General features: G+C 39.8%; 1 protein-coding gene and 1 pseudogene across 1 annotated transcript; one reads left to right on the forward strand and one right to left on the reverse strand.

Annotated features, from left to right (window-relative positions):
• Positions 1 to 802: 802 nt before the first annotated feature.
• Positions 803 to 3028, forward strand: LOC148294873 (receptor-like protein EIX2; annotated as a pseudogene).
• An 11471-nt stretch (positions 3029 to 14499) lies between these two features.
• Positions 14500 to 15779, reverse strand: LOC110753996 (uncharacterized). Its single transcript, XM_088252283.1, has 6 exons — positions 15742 to 15779; positions 15279 to 15348; positions 15131 to 15235; positions 14984 to 15021; positions 14816 to 14892; positions 14500 to 14693 (listed from the first exon to the last, which is right to left on the reverse strand). Exons 1-6 carry the CDS (start codon positions 15777 to 15779, stop codon positions 14593 to 14595), a joined length of 429 nt encoding a protein of 142 aa, XP_088108409.1. The 3' UTR covers positions 14500 to 14592.
• Positions 15780 to 16092: the final 313 nt, after the last annotated feature.

The following is a 16092-nucleotide window of genomic DNA, read 5'->3' on the forward strand; positions in this document are numbered from 1 at the left end:
CAAGCTCAACCTCAAAACCTCACAAAAAACCCAAAACACTCAAAACAAAAGGGTAAAACTAAAAATTAGTATATTAAGTAAACGCAAAAATAGTACAGTTGGCAATAGGTTTTTTTTTTTTGGGGCGATTCACTATTATACCAAATATAAGGGCCCAAATTATTAAAAAAACCAACATGAAATGGACTTTAGAAACACACCTAAAACTTATTTACGACGTAGCAAAGAGACTTAGAATTTTTTATAAATTACAAAACTGCCATCAATTTCTTAAAATAAGTTCAACATCAAACCTCATAAAGAAACCCAAAACACTCAATAGGGCATCAAAATAATTTAATAATCAAAATTAAATTTAATAGGGTCAGCTGTCAATTTTTGGATTTGTTTATAGAAATTAAATGGTGTAGAATTTTTCTATATCACTAGTGCTAAGAATTGGTATATAACTAAATATCTCGTTTTTTTGAATTTGTTTATAGAAATTAAATGGTATAATATTTATCTATAACGCTAATGCTAAGAATGCGTATATATATCTCAAAAAGGAAAAGTATATGGCAGCGTTTGTTTGTATCATTACCCAGTGGCATTGATGTAAATAGGGTGCATATTTAATGCTGACATACAAGACTCATTGCGTATGTGGACCGATTTTGCCACTTTTTTAGACCTGCAGCTTTTTTGTTCTTTGGACCTTGAATCTGGACTTGATTTGTCAATGCCCCTAATAATAGACGCCTTTGGGTTATTCAGAAATTCAAAATTTGGGGTCCACACTGTAGTTCACTAAGAGGAAAGTAAGTTTCGCAAAGACTCACCCATGTTTGGTGGATTAGAAAGTCTCCCTTCGTGAATCATTTGTTTTAGTAGAATTATAAATACACAATAAATGCTTGTATCTTGAGATATCAGACAAGCATATATACTTCACCAGTTTTGGTTGTGCCTTTATCTTTGTCTGAATACTTGTGTTTCTTCGTCTTGATCATGACTCTAACTAACATGGTTGGAGTAAGGTGCTGCTTCAAACTCCTCTATGCAATTGTGGTGCTGATTTTACTACACATGAACAATCCTTGCATTGGATGCAGCGAGAGGGAAAGGCAAGCACTCCTTGCACTTAAACAAGGTCTCGTGGCTGACTTCTTCGATCCCTTCCTTTCCTAGGGAAGAGAAGCCGAAAACAAAGATTGCTGCGAATGGGATGGAGTCTACTGCAGCAACCAAACTGGCCATGTTGTTAAGCTTAAACTCTATGGTTTGCAAGGTAAGATTAGTCCTAAACTCATTGAGTTGCAGCATTTGGAATATTTGGACCTTAGTGAGAATAATTTCAGTCGGAGCCAAATTCCAGATTTCATTGGATCTCTGAGCAATTTAAGATACCTCGATCTCTCTCTTGCAAATTTTGGAGGTTTAATTCCATATCAACTTGGAAACCTTAGAAACTTGCATTCTCTCGATCTTAGTGATCAAGATTATCTTTCTAGCTCTAATCTCTATTGGCTTCCTAATCTTTCTCGTCTAAAATACTTGGACCTAAGTTTCGTTAATCTCAGTGATGTTGTTGGTTGGCTGGAAGCAGTTAATATGCTTCCTAAACTCACAAACTTGACATTATGGGACTGTAATCTTCCTCCTCCAGTTATATCCTCTATTTCTCTCTTGAATTCTTCTAAATCTCTTGTTCATGTCGATCTCCACAAAAACAATCTGAACTCATCAATCTTCCAATGGTTGCTCGGTACTCAGACCAACCTTGTTTATCTTGATCTCTCGGAAAATAAATTGAGTGGAAGAATACCTGAAACTCGTTTCTCGAAACTCTCCAAATTAAGGTTTTTGGATTTATCCTCTAATTCACTAGTTTTAAACTTCAGTTTTGATTGGGTTCCTCCCTTTCAATTGCGTCAGATAAGATTGGGATCTTGTAAGATGGGGCCGTATTTCCCGAAATGGCTTCGAACTCAGAAAAGTTATGACTGGCTGGATATTTCTGATGCTGGAATTTCTGATACCATTCCAACTTGGTTTGGGGATTTGCGAAATAAAGTCGAGTATATGGATTCGTCTCACAATCAATTTAGAGGAAATTTGAGATCAGAGTTAGCATCTTATTATTTAAATGTGAGTTGGAACCAATTGGAGGGTCCAATCCCTTCAATCCTATCAACCGTATCAATTCTAGATCTGTCCAATAATAAATTTTCAGGGTCAGCTTCATTTTTGTGCACAAGTACAACTGAGAAGAGTAATTTAACCTATCTTGATCTCTCAAGCAACCATGTATCCGGAGAACTTCCAGATTGCTGGATCAATTTTCAAAAATTACACTTCCTTGATTTGAGCAACAACTCTTTATCTCGGAAAATTCCTACCACGATGGGAAACTTGATTAGTATCAGGACACTAAACCTAAATAACAACAGATTTGTGGGAGAGTTGCCTTCACAATTGAAGAATTGCATAGAGTTGATAATTATTGATGTTGGGGAAAATAAGTTATCAGGATTAATACCTGAATGGCTAGGGGAAAATCTGCTAAATTTGGCTATCATTATCCTTCGATCTAATCAGTTTTATAGGAGCATCCCGCCACAGTTATGCTATCTTACACAACTTCAAATTTTGGATTTGTCGATGAACAACATCTCTGGAACTATACCCAAATGTCTCAACACTTTGACTACTTTGGCTCAAAAAGAAAATTCAGCTGTAATTATGCAACATGAATTTATAATTCCGACGGGAGAATTATCTGCTACTTATTGGAGTTATCATGATGATGCAACTTTAACATGGAAAGGAGAAAGGTTAAAATACAAAAGTACTCTGGAACTTGCACTACAAGAAAAAAGGTCAGTAGTGACCAATTTCCTTGTGACCACATGAATAATGGTCACAAATATAGTGAATTTAATGACTAATAATAATACATGGTCACTAAAATAATTTACTCCTATTTTTTAATTTTTAATGGCCAAATTTTCTGACCATTATTTAAATTAGTCACTGAAAATAACTTAAGTTATAAGAAATGGATTAAAGTGATCTTAGCAAGCTGTAAATCTGTTCCATTGATGCGTCCCTTGCTCAAGTCACATCAATTGAGTAAACCATTCCAAAAAAGAAAAAAGAGTTCCATAACTTGTCATGTGCCAAAAAGGTTACAGACTATATTAGCTAAAATTCGTTTTTGTTTTAGTGAAGAAAAGCAAGTGAATAGTAGGTCGTGTTGAATGAGATACCGCTCCACGTCTGATATATAATTGGTGAGATGAGAGAGAGAGAGAGAGAGAGAGAGAGAAACCGGGCAGGGAGGAGTGTGAGACACATTCCTAGATTTTTCAGGGTCGAAGCTAAAGTTTTCTGCATTCAGATTGATGATCTTTCGTATGGGGGCTCTATCTTGATCAGTGAGAGTCTCAAAGACAAGGTGTTCCATATATCCGTCGAACTGGGCTGCGTTCGATGGATCATAAAACAACTACAAGAGCCTGTGGACAGGAAGGAACAGAGATTTTTTCGAAAATTCAGAGGAGATTCTTACCACCTATGGATGGAGAAATCATGCAACAAGTATGGACGTTTTCTGAGGATCTCCAAATGTTTGCATGGAACTGTGTCGTCGGTTGTAATACCACAAGGTCAAGGAGGGCAAGGGTGGAGAAAGCTGGAGGAAAGCTTAGAGGTAATCCTAGTTGGTGATAGATTCACAAAGGAAAGATCTGTTCAAAGGGGAGAGGAACAAAATCTGCCGTATGATAGAACTAGAATAACAGGAAAATCGTACAAGGAGGCGGTACAAGACAAAGGAACAGTGGGACAAAAAGTGGAAAAGAAAAAGGCAGACTTTTCATCACAACACAATTCGACCCAAACGGAAAACTGGAGTTGGGTGGTTGCTTGTGAGAGACAAGTAGTACACCAGACTTGGAAGGATATTGAAGAAGCTCTAGGCAAATGGCTACAGTTCAAAGTAGAGTTATTTCCATATCAAAATAACAGAGCATTCTTTGCTTGTAACAGTAAAGAGGAGGCAACGAGGATAGGGGGAGCAAGGAAACTGAAGATGGACGGACAACCAGAGGTGTTATTGTGGTGTTGGGAACAAAGCCTGAAGAACAACATAACAAAAGTGGTTAGCTACGGAGGTTGGATTGCTGTCACTGGGCTTCCGATACACTGGTGGTCCAAAAAATACTTTGAACGAATTGGTGATGCTTGCGGAGGTCTGCTGGAGGTGGGTTGGAGGACTGAGAAGCTTAAATACCTCATTGATGCCAAACTGAAAGTCCGAAAAAATACAGTTGGATTTTTGCCTGAACTACTTAAATTAGCAGAAGGAAACGAGGTCTATTACGTTCAGATCAGACCAATATCACCGGCGGTAAGGCCAAACCAGTCAGTTCGTAACAAACTAGTGGAATTAACTCCGGCGCCGACTTGGGGCGGAGTATTCCGACTCGAGAAACAGATTGCAAAGGAAGGAGGACCGGTGATCGAGGCCACCTCGCCAGCTGGAAGTCCGCATGAGGCATGCGGGATCGCTGAATCCCAGACCACGCGAACAATACCTCTGGTCGTTGGCAGAAGCATGGAAGCTCTCACGCTTGTCGAGCAATTGCACACAACACAAAAAGAAAAAGAGTACGTGGAACTCAAGGACAAAGGGATGTTCAAGGATGCCAAGAGGGGCTTGAGTGGTTCTGAAGTTGGGCCCAGAGCAATATCTATTAAGGACCAAGAGCTAGAAAAGACTAGGAGTAATAAGTATTACATGCTGCTGCCAACAAACAGACCCACTCGGCACAGTGAGTTTGGAATGGGATTGAGAAATAAGTGGGTCCACCCGAAATCTCCTATCTCTATGCCAAATCTCTTTACAAGATTCGGGCAGAATAAAAACAAAGGAAAAGGACTATCACGGGTTTCTCCCTCTAAATTTGGGAACCAGCGTGAGAAGGATAAGGTAGTGGGGGCAAGAAAACAAAAAAAAGGAAAGTTGACAACAGTGATAAATCATTATGATAAGGAATCTGCAGATGAGTACTTGCAAGAGGGGGGGTCCGATGAAGAGGGAATTGGCTTATCTGATGGAACACAGGCACGAATATGTGATATTCATGACGCAGAGACACAGATGTTTTTGGAGAATATGGAAGTTCACTCAAACATCAAGGATCTGGAGGTCGATTTGGGTATTGATTCTGATCTAGAAATGGGGAACTACACCGGAACGGATAATTGGGAAGAACTATCAAGCTCTGATGTGGAGTCTGAGGATGTAGACACAGTGGCTGCGGAGGAACCGGGAGGAGATTCAGCAACGGAACAATATCTGCAAGAGATGTTTTCCGAGAAGGATAACCAGGCTGGCGAGTCAAATCAGGTTAGTTCCCCCCACGGATTGGATCAATCTATTGATCCAATTCCTGAAAACTCAGGGGAAGGTAAAGAAGAAGAGTTTGGACTGGGGAATAACAGTAAGACTTTTGAAAACGAAAGGGTCTCACCACTTGCTGAGAGCTCAAAGAAACATGCCCCCAAAGGGAGCTTAGAAACCATGGAAACAATGCTGGATAGTATGGGCCTGCGATTGGTGGAAGAGGACATTAGTACACAGGTTATTCAAGCAGGAAAAAGGGATACCAAGAGAAAAGGGAAACGAGAACTGGAAAATCTGAAATTCGGGGTGAGCTACGAAAGAGGATGGGGGAAAGAAAAAGACCAATGAAGATAGTTAGCTGGAATGTAAGGGGACTGGGGGGGAGGAAAAAAAGAGTGGTAATAAAAAAGATGTTAAAGACGTATGATGCAGATGTTGTGCTGATCCAGGAAACAAAGAAGGAGAAGGTCGACCAAAGACTAATAGGAAATATTTGGGGAGCGAGATTTAGGGAGTGGGTTTGTATTCCTTCATGTGGAGCGTCAGGAGGGATATTAATCATGTGGAATACAAAAGCTATCAAGGTGAAAGAGTCTCTCTTGGGAAATTATACGGCTTCCATCAATTGTGTGGATACAGAAGGAAAAGAGTGGTGGCTGACAGGGGTGTATGGACCAAATGGCTCAAGAGACAGGGTGCTGTTTTGGGAAGAATTAGCTGCTGTTTATGGCATCTGTGGTTCTAATTGGTGTATCGGGGGAGATTTTAATATCACCAGATTTCCATCAGAAAAATCCAATGGGGGAAGAATCACAAGAAGCATGAGGGTGTTTAACGACTTCATCAGGGAGACAAATTTATGTGACCCGGATCTTCACAACGCCGCTTTCACCTGGTCCAATATGAGGGAGAATGCGATCCTAAGAAGGTTAGACAGATTCATGTTCACCCCTGCCTGGGAGGAATTATTTCCTCACACTAGGCAAGTGGCTCTATCTAGGGTAACCTCTGACCATTGCCCCATACTACTGGACTCGATTGCAAAGAAATGGGGACCGGTGCCCTTTAAATTTGAGAATACATGGTTGAAGCAGCAAGACTTCAGGGGAAAATTTAAAGAATGGTGGGAGGGAGATCTACAACATCGGTGGGAAGGTTTCAAGTTTATGAAGAAACTAAAGGCTGTGAAAGACAAAGTGAAGATATGGAGTAAAGAAATCAGTAGAGACAATAGCTCCGAATCAAAAGAAGCAAAGGAACGAATCAAGGACTTAGATTTATTGGAGGAAAGGGATGGCCTATCCCAAGACAGAAGACAGGAGAGAGCGCAGCTGAGACTAAGAATCGAAGAGATAGCTTTCAAAGAAGAGATCATTTGGAGACAGAGAGCAAAGGTGGCATGGGCAAAAGAAGGGGACTCAAACACAAAGTTCTTCCACAGAATTGTTAATTGCAGAAAGAAACGGAATTCAATTGAAAAACTAGAATTAGCAGATGGGTCCACTACGGGAGATGATGGAAGAATTGAACAAGAAATAATCTCATACTTCAAAAACTTATACTCAAGTGAGGGTCGGGAGAGGCCTAGACTAGAAGGTTTGGACTGGTGTGCTTTGGAGGAATTAAGGGCTTCATGGTTGGAAAGACCTTTCGAAGAGGAGGAAATCAGAAAAGCTGTTTTTGAGTGCGGAAAGGAAAAGTCCCCAGGCCCAGATGGATTCTCATTGGCATACTTTCAACATTGTTGGTCGATCCTGAAAGGTGATTTAATGAGGGTGTTTGAAGAGTTCTATGAGTCAGGCATTGTGAACTTGGTAACCAATGAAACCTACATCTGTCTAATTCCTAAGAAAGCTGAAGCAGTCAAGGTGGGAGACTTTAGACCTATAAGTCTGATCACAAGTGTGTACAAAATTATTGCAAAGGTTTTGGCAGCTCGATTGAGAGAGGTGCTGAGCGATACCATATCTCAAACGCAAGGGGCGTTCATAAAAAAGAGGCAAATCTTGGATGCGGTGCTGATAGCAAACGAGGTGGTGGAAGAAACAAGGATGAAAAACCAAAAAGGATTCATATTCAAGATTGATTTCGAGAAAGCCTACGACCATGTGGATTGGGGTTTTCTAGATTTTGTGCTGGAAAAAAAAGGCTTTGGTTTGACATGGAGGAAATGGATAAAAGGGTGTCTTCGTTCAGCAAACTACTCAGTTCTAATAAATGGTAGGCCCAGGGGAAAGTTTGGAGCTTCAAGGGGAATAAGACAAGGAGATCCACTGTCTCCTTTTCTTTTTACATTGGTTGCAGACACACTGAGCAGATTGTGTTCAAAGGCCAGAGAAAGAGGTTTGTTTGAGGGGCTGGTCGTGGGAAGAGATAGGGTGATGGTATCACATCTACAGTTTGCAGACGATACTATTTTTCTCCTATCTGACAAGGAAGGAAATTTTAGGAATTTACTAAACATTCTGGAGGTGTTCAACCTGTGCTCTGGATTGAAAATAAACAGAGGTAAATGCTCAATTGTTGGAATTAACGCAGAAGACAACGAAGTCAAGTCACTGTCTGAGGAGATAGGCTGCGGCATGGGAAGTTGGCCGCTGCTTTATCTTGGTCTGCCGCTCGGTGCTAAACCTAAGACCTTACCATTTTGGGTTCCAGTAATCGAGAAAGTGGAGCGAAGAGTAGAAGGATGGTGCAAGGCCTTGCTATCTCGAGGGGGAAGATTGACCTTAATCCAAGCAGTGTTGAGTAATCTGCCATCTTACTTCTTATCATTATTCCGAATGCCTGCTAGTGTGGCAAAGCGCTTGGAGAAGATATTGAGGAACTTTCTGTGGGAGGGTATGGAGGAAGGCAAGAAGGATCATTTGGTGAAATGGGAGGTTGTGTCTTTACCAAAGGAAAATGGGGGACTTGGGATAGGAAACCTAAGAAAACGTAATGAGGCCCTACTGGGGAAGTGGCTATGGAGATTCCAAACTGAAACTAACACCCTTTGGTATGATGTAATAAAGAGTAAATATGGGCTGCAGATGAATGGCTGGGATTCTAAAAGGAAGTCAAATGGTTCTAGCCGTTGCCCTTGGACAGAAATAATTAAAGGTTTGGGCTCGTTTGTGGCTTGCTGTCGTCTCAAGGTGGGCAACGGTGGGAGAATAAGATTCTGGGAAGACGTGTGGCTGGGAGTTAGAGCTTTGGGCGAGAGTTTTCCACGGCTTCTTCGAACTTCTTGTAAAAGGAATGCCAAGATCGCAGATATGTGCATAGACATGAGTTCCCTTCCGCTGAGTTGGGATTTTGGCTTTCGCAGGAATCTTAGGGAGGAGGAAAATGAAGAATTGTCTGAGTTACTCTCAAGATTGGAACACGTGGTGTTGATCCAAAGCAGAAGTGACACCAGAGTATGGAATCTGGAGACCTCGGGAGCTTTCTCCTGTAAATCATTCTCTAGACACCTAATGGTAAATCACCAATCATCTCTCTTCTCTCCGTCCACTGTAATTTGGGAAGCTAAAGCCCCTCCTAAGGTAAGAATATTAGTTTGGCTAATTGCTCATGGCAAAACTAATACTTGCGACTTGATCCAAAGGAAAAGACCCGGCTGGTACTTCTCTCCTAACTGGTGTGTTATGGGCAAAAAAGATAACGAATCTGTGGATCATCTATTCTTACTTTGCCCGATTGCCTCATCCCTGTGGGCTAAGTTATTTAAGGTGGCAGGCCTAACGTGGGGAAACTTCGCAACTTGCAAAGCGTTGCTTGTAACTAGGCTGAAATTCTTTGATGGCAGGAGGAAGGGCTCAGTGCTGGGAAATTGCGCTTTGATGGCCATTTTCTGGGTAATATGGGGGGAAAGGAACAGGAGAATTTTCGAGAATGTGGTCGGGGAGGACATTGAGCAGTTATGGGACCGTATCCGTGTCTGGGCATCACTTTGGGCTTCTGTTACAGCAGAGTTTAGGGAGATTAGCTATCAGCTTATCCATCTAGACTGGAAAGCGGTAGCCATGTAGTGTAGGTCTTTCTTTTCTTTGTATCGGTTTGGTGGCCTTCTTGGCCATCTCCTGTATCGTTCTTTTACGTTCTAATGAACACTATTGTCTCTTTTCAAAAAAAAATAACTTAAGTTATATAGTTAGTGACGAACGCATATGCCAAGATAGCCTTACTTCTCTCATTTAATACATCAGTGACCAATTAACTTTTTTTAAAACTTTTTTATTTTTATTTTTTCAAAACGCGCTCGCGTGGGGTGTACCGCATCAAAAGGAAAACAAAAAAGACGAAACAAGTCGAGCGAAATCCGAACGAGACCAGCGCGAGCTCAGAGTGAGAGAGACAAGAGCGAGAGACCAGCGCGAGCGAGACCATCTTCTTCATCGAGCGAGCGTCCTCTTTGTGGTCCTTTTCGTCTCTGTGGTTTCGATTTCTAGGTTTTCTCCCAATATCATGTGAGCTTTCTATTTCTCTTTGGTTTCAATGTAAGTTTTGATTTCATTTGAGTTTGATTTGAGTGCGATTGTGACTCTGATTCTGATTCTCTATTCTCTATTCCCTAATTCTCTATTCACTGTGATTTTGAGTTCCACTGTGATATCAATTTTCCTAACTATGATTTTGATTTCTCTTTGAATTTCGATTCTGAGGTGTGTTTCCAAAAAGCTTGATGCCCTAACTTCCTAATCTGTGTTGCAGAAGTTTTGATTTTGAGAAACGACCTTGAGGCTAGTGAGATCTTTTCTGAAATCAACTTTTGAGACCATCAGCTTCTCTAGTAAGAAATCTTCGATCTCTAGCTATTTGATTCCTAATTGGTTTTCATCTTCGTTCTTGCTTTTTCTTTACTCTTATTCCTATTGTTTTGTGTTCTACTTGATTGTAATCCGAAATGCTATTGGGGTTTGTAGATTTTAAATGCATACCAAGTCCATTAGCCTCAAGGCATGTTTTGGTGACCAAATTGTAAGCCCTTTAGTGACCAAAGTTGTGGTCCCTAATAGCGTTTTTATTAGTGACCAGACAGGAATAGCCACTGATTCTTTGTGTTGTAGTGACCAATAGTTGACATTGGCCACTACGTAGAATTTGTGACGAGCTTCTAGTGACCACCCAGTGACCACCAATATTTGGACACTGATTGCATTTAGTGACCAAAAAGGGTAGTTTTTGTGACCAAGTGGGTGGCCACTAATACCTGTTTTTCTTGTAGTGTTGTAAAGAGTATTGATCTCTCATCCAATAAGTTGAGTGGGGAGATTCCTACTGAAATCACTTATCTTGTTGGTTTGGTTTCTTTAAACTTGTCAAGAAACCGGTTAAAAGGTCAAATACCTTCAAGGGTTGGAAATTTGCAGGAGTTGGATTCTCTTGATTTATCAAGAAACCAGATAAATGGCAGAATTCCAACAAGTCTTTCTCAGATATATCGTATTGGTTACTTGGACTTGTCACAAAACAACTTGTCTGGAAAAATTCCAATAGGCACTCAGCTCCAAACCTTTGACTTTGCTTATGGTGGGAATCCTTTGCTTTGTGGAGAACCACTCCCAAGGACATGCTCTGAGGAGGAAAAAGGTCCAGGACAACCTGTGTTGGTGAATGAAGATGATAAAGATGGGCTCATAACACAAGGATTTTACATCAGCATGGGGCTTGGGTTTGCTGTTGGATTTTGGGGAGTTTGTGGCACTGTTTTGCTCAACAGGTCATGCAGATATACGTACTTCAATTTCTTGACCTTTCTGAACGATTGGCTATACGTGAAGGCAGAAATCATCAGGCAAAGGATCCTTAATAAATAAATGGTAATTACTACTATCTTTCTTACATACTAGTTATGAAATTAAATTATGCAAGTTGTTCCTAACCCCGAATATACATGCAGATATTACAAAACATAAGAAATGAAAACTAAAAACTAAAATTGAAATGATCATTAAACGGGTCCTTAGTTTATGTAATTTATCTTTTTCAATCTTATGGGTTGGTTAACCTTTGTCTTTAGCACAGGCACCTTTGAGATGACATGCTTCCCTTCAGTTGAAGATGGATGCGATGAAGGACTCCTATTTGTACTAGTTTTCGAGTATTTGAGTGATGATAAGGGATCTCACTGAAATAAAGGAACCATTTTAGTAGATTAGTTGTGATGTTATTTGTAAGAACTTAACGAGAACTTCTCCCATGAACTATTTGGTATTATGTTCTTGTGTACCTCATGGTGTATGTTTTTTTCTTTCGCAATGTAGGAAATGTAGACGCATAATTGCCTTTTACTATATTGCTGTTATGAATAAAACAATGGAATTTGAGTTAACATATGTCATTATCTTTTGTCTGTGTAAGAAAGAAAATACTTGTATTAAAACAGAAGAAAAGAGAAATTGATGATACATTGGGCCTGCTCAAGTTTGCTGTAGTCTCATAAACACAAGCAAATAGCAATAGAAATGAAGAAGGAAAAGACAGAGCAAAAACAGGGGAGAGGATATTGCTCTCGGCATTATCTTTTCTATTTATACAAAAAGACATGTACACATATTTTTTTCTTTCTTGAAGTTGCAATTCATTGCAAACCCCCAAAGGGGTAAAGGATAGTACAAACAAAGCCGAGCAAAACACAGGCCAGAAAACACACAGGAACAAATCTAGCTAAAACCAGTACAGTATAACATGAAGATCATGTTCCCAAGCCAAAAACTAAACCGTCACAAGCCAACAAAAAGGCATTTAGCCCACATAAAGGCATATAGCCCACAAAGAGGCATTACACCCACATTCAGCATAAAGCCCACATTAAACATAAAATACATAAAATAAAACACATGAAACCTAGTCGCCATAACCAAAGAGAAACTCCAAGCCGCCACCACCAGCAAAGAGAAACTCCACAACTATAGATGGACAAGCCACCAATCACCACCATGAAGAACCAAACACCCGTAGGTCAGCAAACCAAGCCAAACATTCCTCAAAACATAGCCCACTCGAGATTCACTAACAGATCCAGAATTAACCCAACCAATACATCCAAAGGACAACAGCCAACAAATAAGGAATGAGAAAACCCATTCCACAACCAGGAGGAAAAGAACCAAGAACCTGGAAGGAGGTGGTGCAAGCACCCAAGCTAGAGCTCTACACACCTTCCAATAAATACACGCCAAAACGCGTTTAAAATTTGCAGCTGCAAACCAAGGATGAGGCCAGATCAAAATGGAAGTGAAGGAATCCAGATGAGCCATGGATTTTGGGTTGGTATGGAGCAGGACCTCTGAAACTTGACCTCAGGCCGACGGGCAGTCCCCGAGAACGAATAGATCTGAGTAGATCTAAACAGGAGAACCAAAATCAGAGCCTACCACCGCGCAGACCGCTGATGGAACAACCAGAAAACCACGAACCCACCAAGATCAACCACAATTGCAATAGAAAGGAGGGTAAGGAGAGATCTGGACCAAAACCAAACTAGAACAAGGCAAGAGAAAAGTGCGTGAAAAAATAAAAGAAAACCGCAACAGGAGTAGAGAGAGACGATAGAGAGGAGGGTTGTGAGGAAGGAAAGGGAGGGGAAACGGAACGGGTTGGAAAAATGAAAATGGCCACCAACCCCCAAAGGGGGCGGAGGCTGAGCTTTCAGATAGAGAGAGTTTTCTTTTAGCTAGGGTTTTCTTTTAGTTGTTTTCAGACATGTACATATTAATAACAACACTAGGAAATTAATTTGAACAACTTGTGCACTAATTCATCAAAAGTCATGAAATGTAAAAAAGAAAAAGAAATTACGCTTCTTTGGAATCAAGGTTTTAATGATGGAGCCAATTGCAAGAGACAGCGGTTATTAAGTAGGAAGTAAATTTTTATTGATTGGCTATGAGATGTGCTTATGACAGATTAAAATTGCAGAAGTGAAGCTTCATAAGGAACTATACAAACAGATGACAGCAAAAACAATTTCCTGGAAAAAGATGTAAAAAATGTACCACAATTTGCACTGGTGGGTGCCTTGGCTTTAGATTTGGACCGATGGTGATGACGACCACCATGAGTAGGGTGAGGAGAAGGCAGAGAAGTCAAAATCTTAATGAAAGCCCTTGATATCGGCATCAGAAGTCAAATGATTGGTAGCGTCTATAATCCGGTTTTTTAAATTTTTTTTGAAATTTATAGTATAGCCGCGCGGCTGTAAAAGTTTTTCCTAAAAAAAGAGAGCCGCCTAGTACGGCCGATCGGCTATACTGGTGTTTTTATAATGTTTTTAATAAATAGTATAGCCCTTGGCTATACTCTGATGTTTCTTTAAATTTTTTTGAAATTAATAGTATGGCCGCGCGGTAGCTGAGATTACTATGAAATGGGGGCTATACTCTGATGTTTCTTTAAATTTTTTTGAAATTAATAGTATGGCCGCGCGGTAGCTGAGATTGCTATGAAATGGACTAAAGTTCTGAGAAATGGAGCTCGTGGGGTGAGATTCATGGGTGTTGATCTAAACACAATCATGTTCAACATGGAACGAGGCCAAGACATGACAGAGGTATGTTTCTTTCATCCCCACTTTGTGTCTTTTAGCCTCCAGATCAGAGAGAATGAGAATCCTTTGTGTCTTGCTGGAGAAATTGCTCCATGATTTGTAGATGTCTTTCGTTTCTTAAAAATGCTTTTCACAACAAAGAGAAAAGATTGAAGTTTTTAGCTTTTGCACGAGCTTCTGCTTTCTTTTGTTCTTATAATGTTTTATCCCTTTCTTTCCCTCTAGTCTCCAGTTGAAGGAGTTTGCCTTGAACCAACCTGAGGCCTATGAAATAAGGATTGGCGATCAAGTTTTTCGAAGACCTCTGGAGGAAGTTGTTGAGAAGCTCCAGAATGAGAAAAAGAGAGTGGAGAATGACAGTCCAGCAGAGAGCAATAGGCATTTGAAAGAGGAACTGTAGTTATACTTGTAAGTTTTCTGACATGCAATATAATGACCATTTTTGTAACTCCATAGCAACCTCCACTCTAAATATTCATGTATTACTATTCAAGATGATTTTAGGCTGTAAGATTCTGTTCAACAGATTACAACAGAGGAATTACATAAAATTTCTGACTGTAAGATTCTAAGTCTCTGACAACGAAGTTTGTCGTTTGCAGTTTAAATGAATTAATACATTCACAGCTGGATAGGGAATAAGAAGAAGAACAGTATGAAAAAGAAGCTACTTCAACTTCTTACTGAAGTCAGAAAGCTCAAGGATCCGAATCCTGGGAATTGTAGCTGCCTCCTCCCATTCCTTCTGTGTATTGTACCCCCAACCCCCTGATCCAATTCATCCCAAATTAGCAACCGCAGCGAATGAGTACCACAATGAAGCACATACAGCAATATAATAGACAAGTTAAAAGAGTCTGTGTTTGATAAGGGTAAAGGGAGAATTTTACCTAGATACAAATTCCAAATATCCAATTCAGGTTCTTTGATCACATTCTTTAGGGTTGCCAGTCGATCTTCGACAAAGCTGGTCAATGTTGAGCGTATATTATCGAAAATTCTGAGTATTTAGTATCTTATAAAAAAAAATTCAAATACGAAGCAGAAAAGTTTCTTACTGCAGTTTCAGCCCCTGATGTTCTGGTTTCTTTTGAAGCTGTTTCAATACATAAGAGTAAAGTTCCACATTAGGGAAAAACGACCACAGGCATAAGTACCAAAAAATTCAAACACAGTTAAAATCAAGTTAGTTTCCACTAACCCACTTCCACGACCAAATATTCTTTCAGGCGGTATTGCAACTCCTCGTAGTAAAGCATCAGCAAATCGGCGCAAAAGTTCACATTTACAGCAACCCCAACATTTTCAGTCTTTAATTGGATTGTGTCAGAAAGAGAACAAAGATAATCACACCTGTTTTGTGGTGACAATGTATATGGTTGAGCTTGCAAATTTTAGAGCATCAGGAACACCTGGATACAATCTGCAAGCAAATTATCTCCTACTTAGATATGCATTGAGCCCTCCCAGTCCCAACAAGTTTGAGAAGAGACTAGGATTATGTTAAGGGGTTTTTTGTTTAACTAGGCTAATCTAATGAGAATCAATCTTTCAATTTGGCTCTTTTGTTTTGTTTGGTACTCAATGTCACTCAGAGAAACTCTTTCGAGAGATAGTGACCACAAAGACTGAATAAAAAAGTATTAACAGTCATATATATATGTAGGTTGAAAAAAGAAGAAAACATATACCTAAGTTAATATTTTTGCTCATTTCTCTCTTAATCATATTGCAATATAAATACAATGTCACTCAAGCATTAACCAGTTAGTAAGTTAATTATTACGACAATAACCTTTTGTCTGGAATCATTCACAATATCATTTCACGATCCAAACCGTTCAGTTTGTCCATTACTCAAAAAACCCTATTCAAAAAGCAAATAATCATAAACTTAACTATAAGCCCTAAACAAGCTTTGGCATATAACAACAAAAGTACCATAAGTGACATTGTAAGTACATATAGTAAAATCTAAATGCTCAGAATTACACGTGTTTCTTGAGATGTCATATTTCACAATTCTATATGACCTTATTAAAAGTCCTAATAAGGGATTCGTGAACCTTACATTACTAATCCTAACAAATTTGTTGGCTAATATGTGGCCCAACAAATCATTAGAATTAGCGAAGTGCCTTGGCTAGAAAGCCTTGATATTGAGAAG

This window comes from Prunus avium, chromosome 4 (genome assembly GCF_965620075.1).
Source record: "Prunus avium chromosome 4, drPruAviu1.hap1.1, whole genome shotgun sequence".
Classification (NCBI taxonomy): domain Eukaryota; kingdom Viridiplantae; phylum Streptophyta; class Magnoliopsida; order Rosales; family Rosaceae; genus Prunus; species Prunus avium.

Excerpts from the sequence above, each read along its gene's own strand:
- LOC110753996 (XM_088252283.1), bottom strand. The coding sequence starts at position 15,779 with ATGGACAAACTGAACGGTTTGGATCGTGAAATGATATT. Across the intron at positions 15,236-15,278 it reads ACATTGTCACCACAAAACAG|ACTGAAAATGTTGGGGTTGC; the intron begins GTGTGATTATCT and ends ATCCAATTAAAG. Across the intron at positions 14,893-14,983 it reads CATCAGGGGCTGAAACTGCA|CTTTGTCGAAGATCGACTGG; the intron begins GTAAGAAACTTT and ends AACATTGACCAG.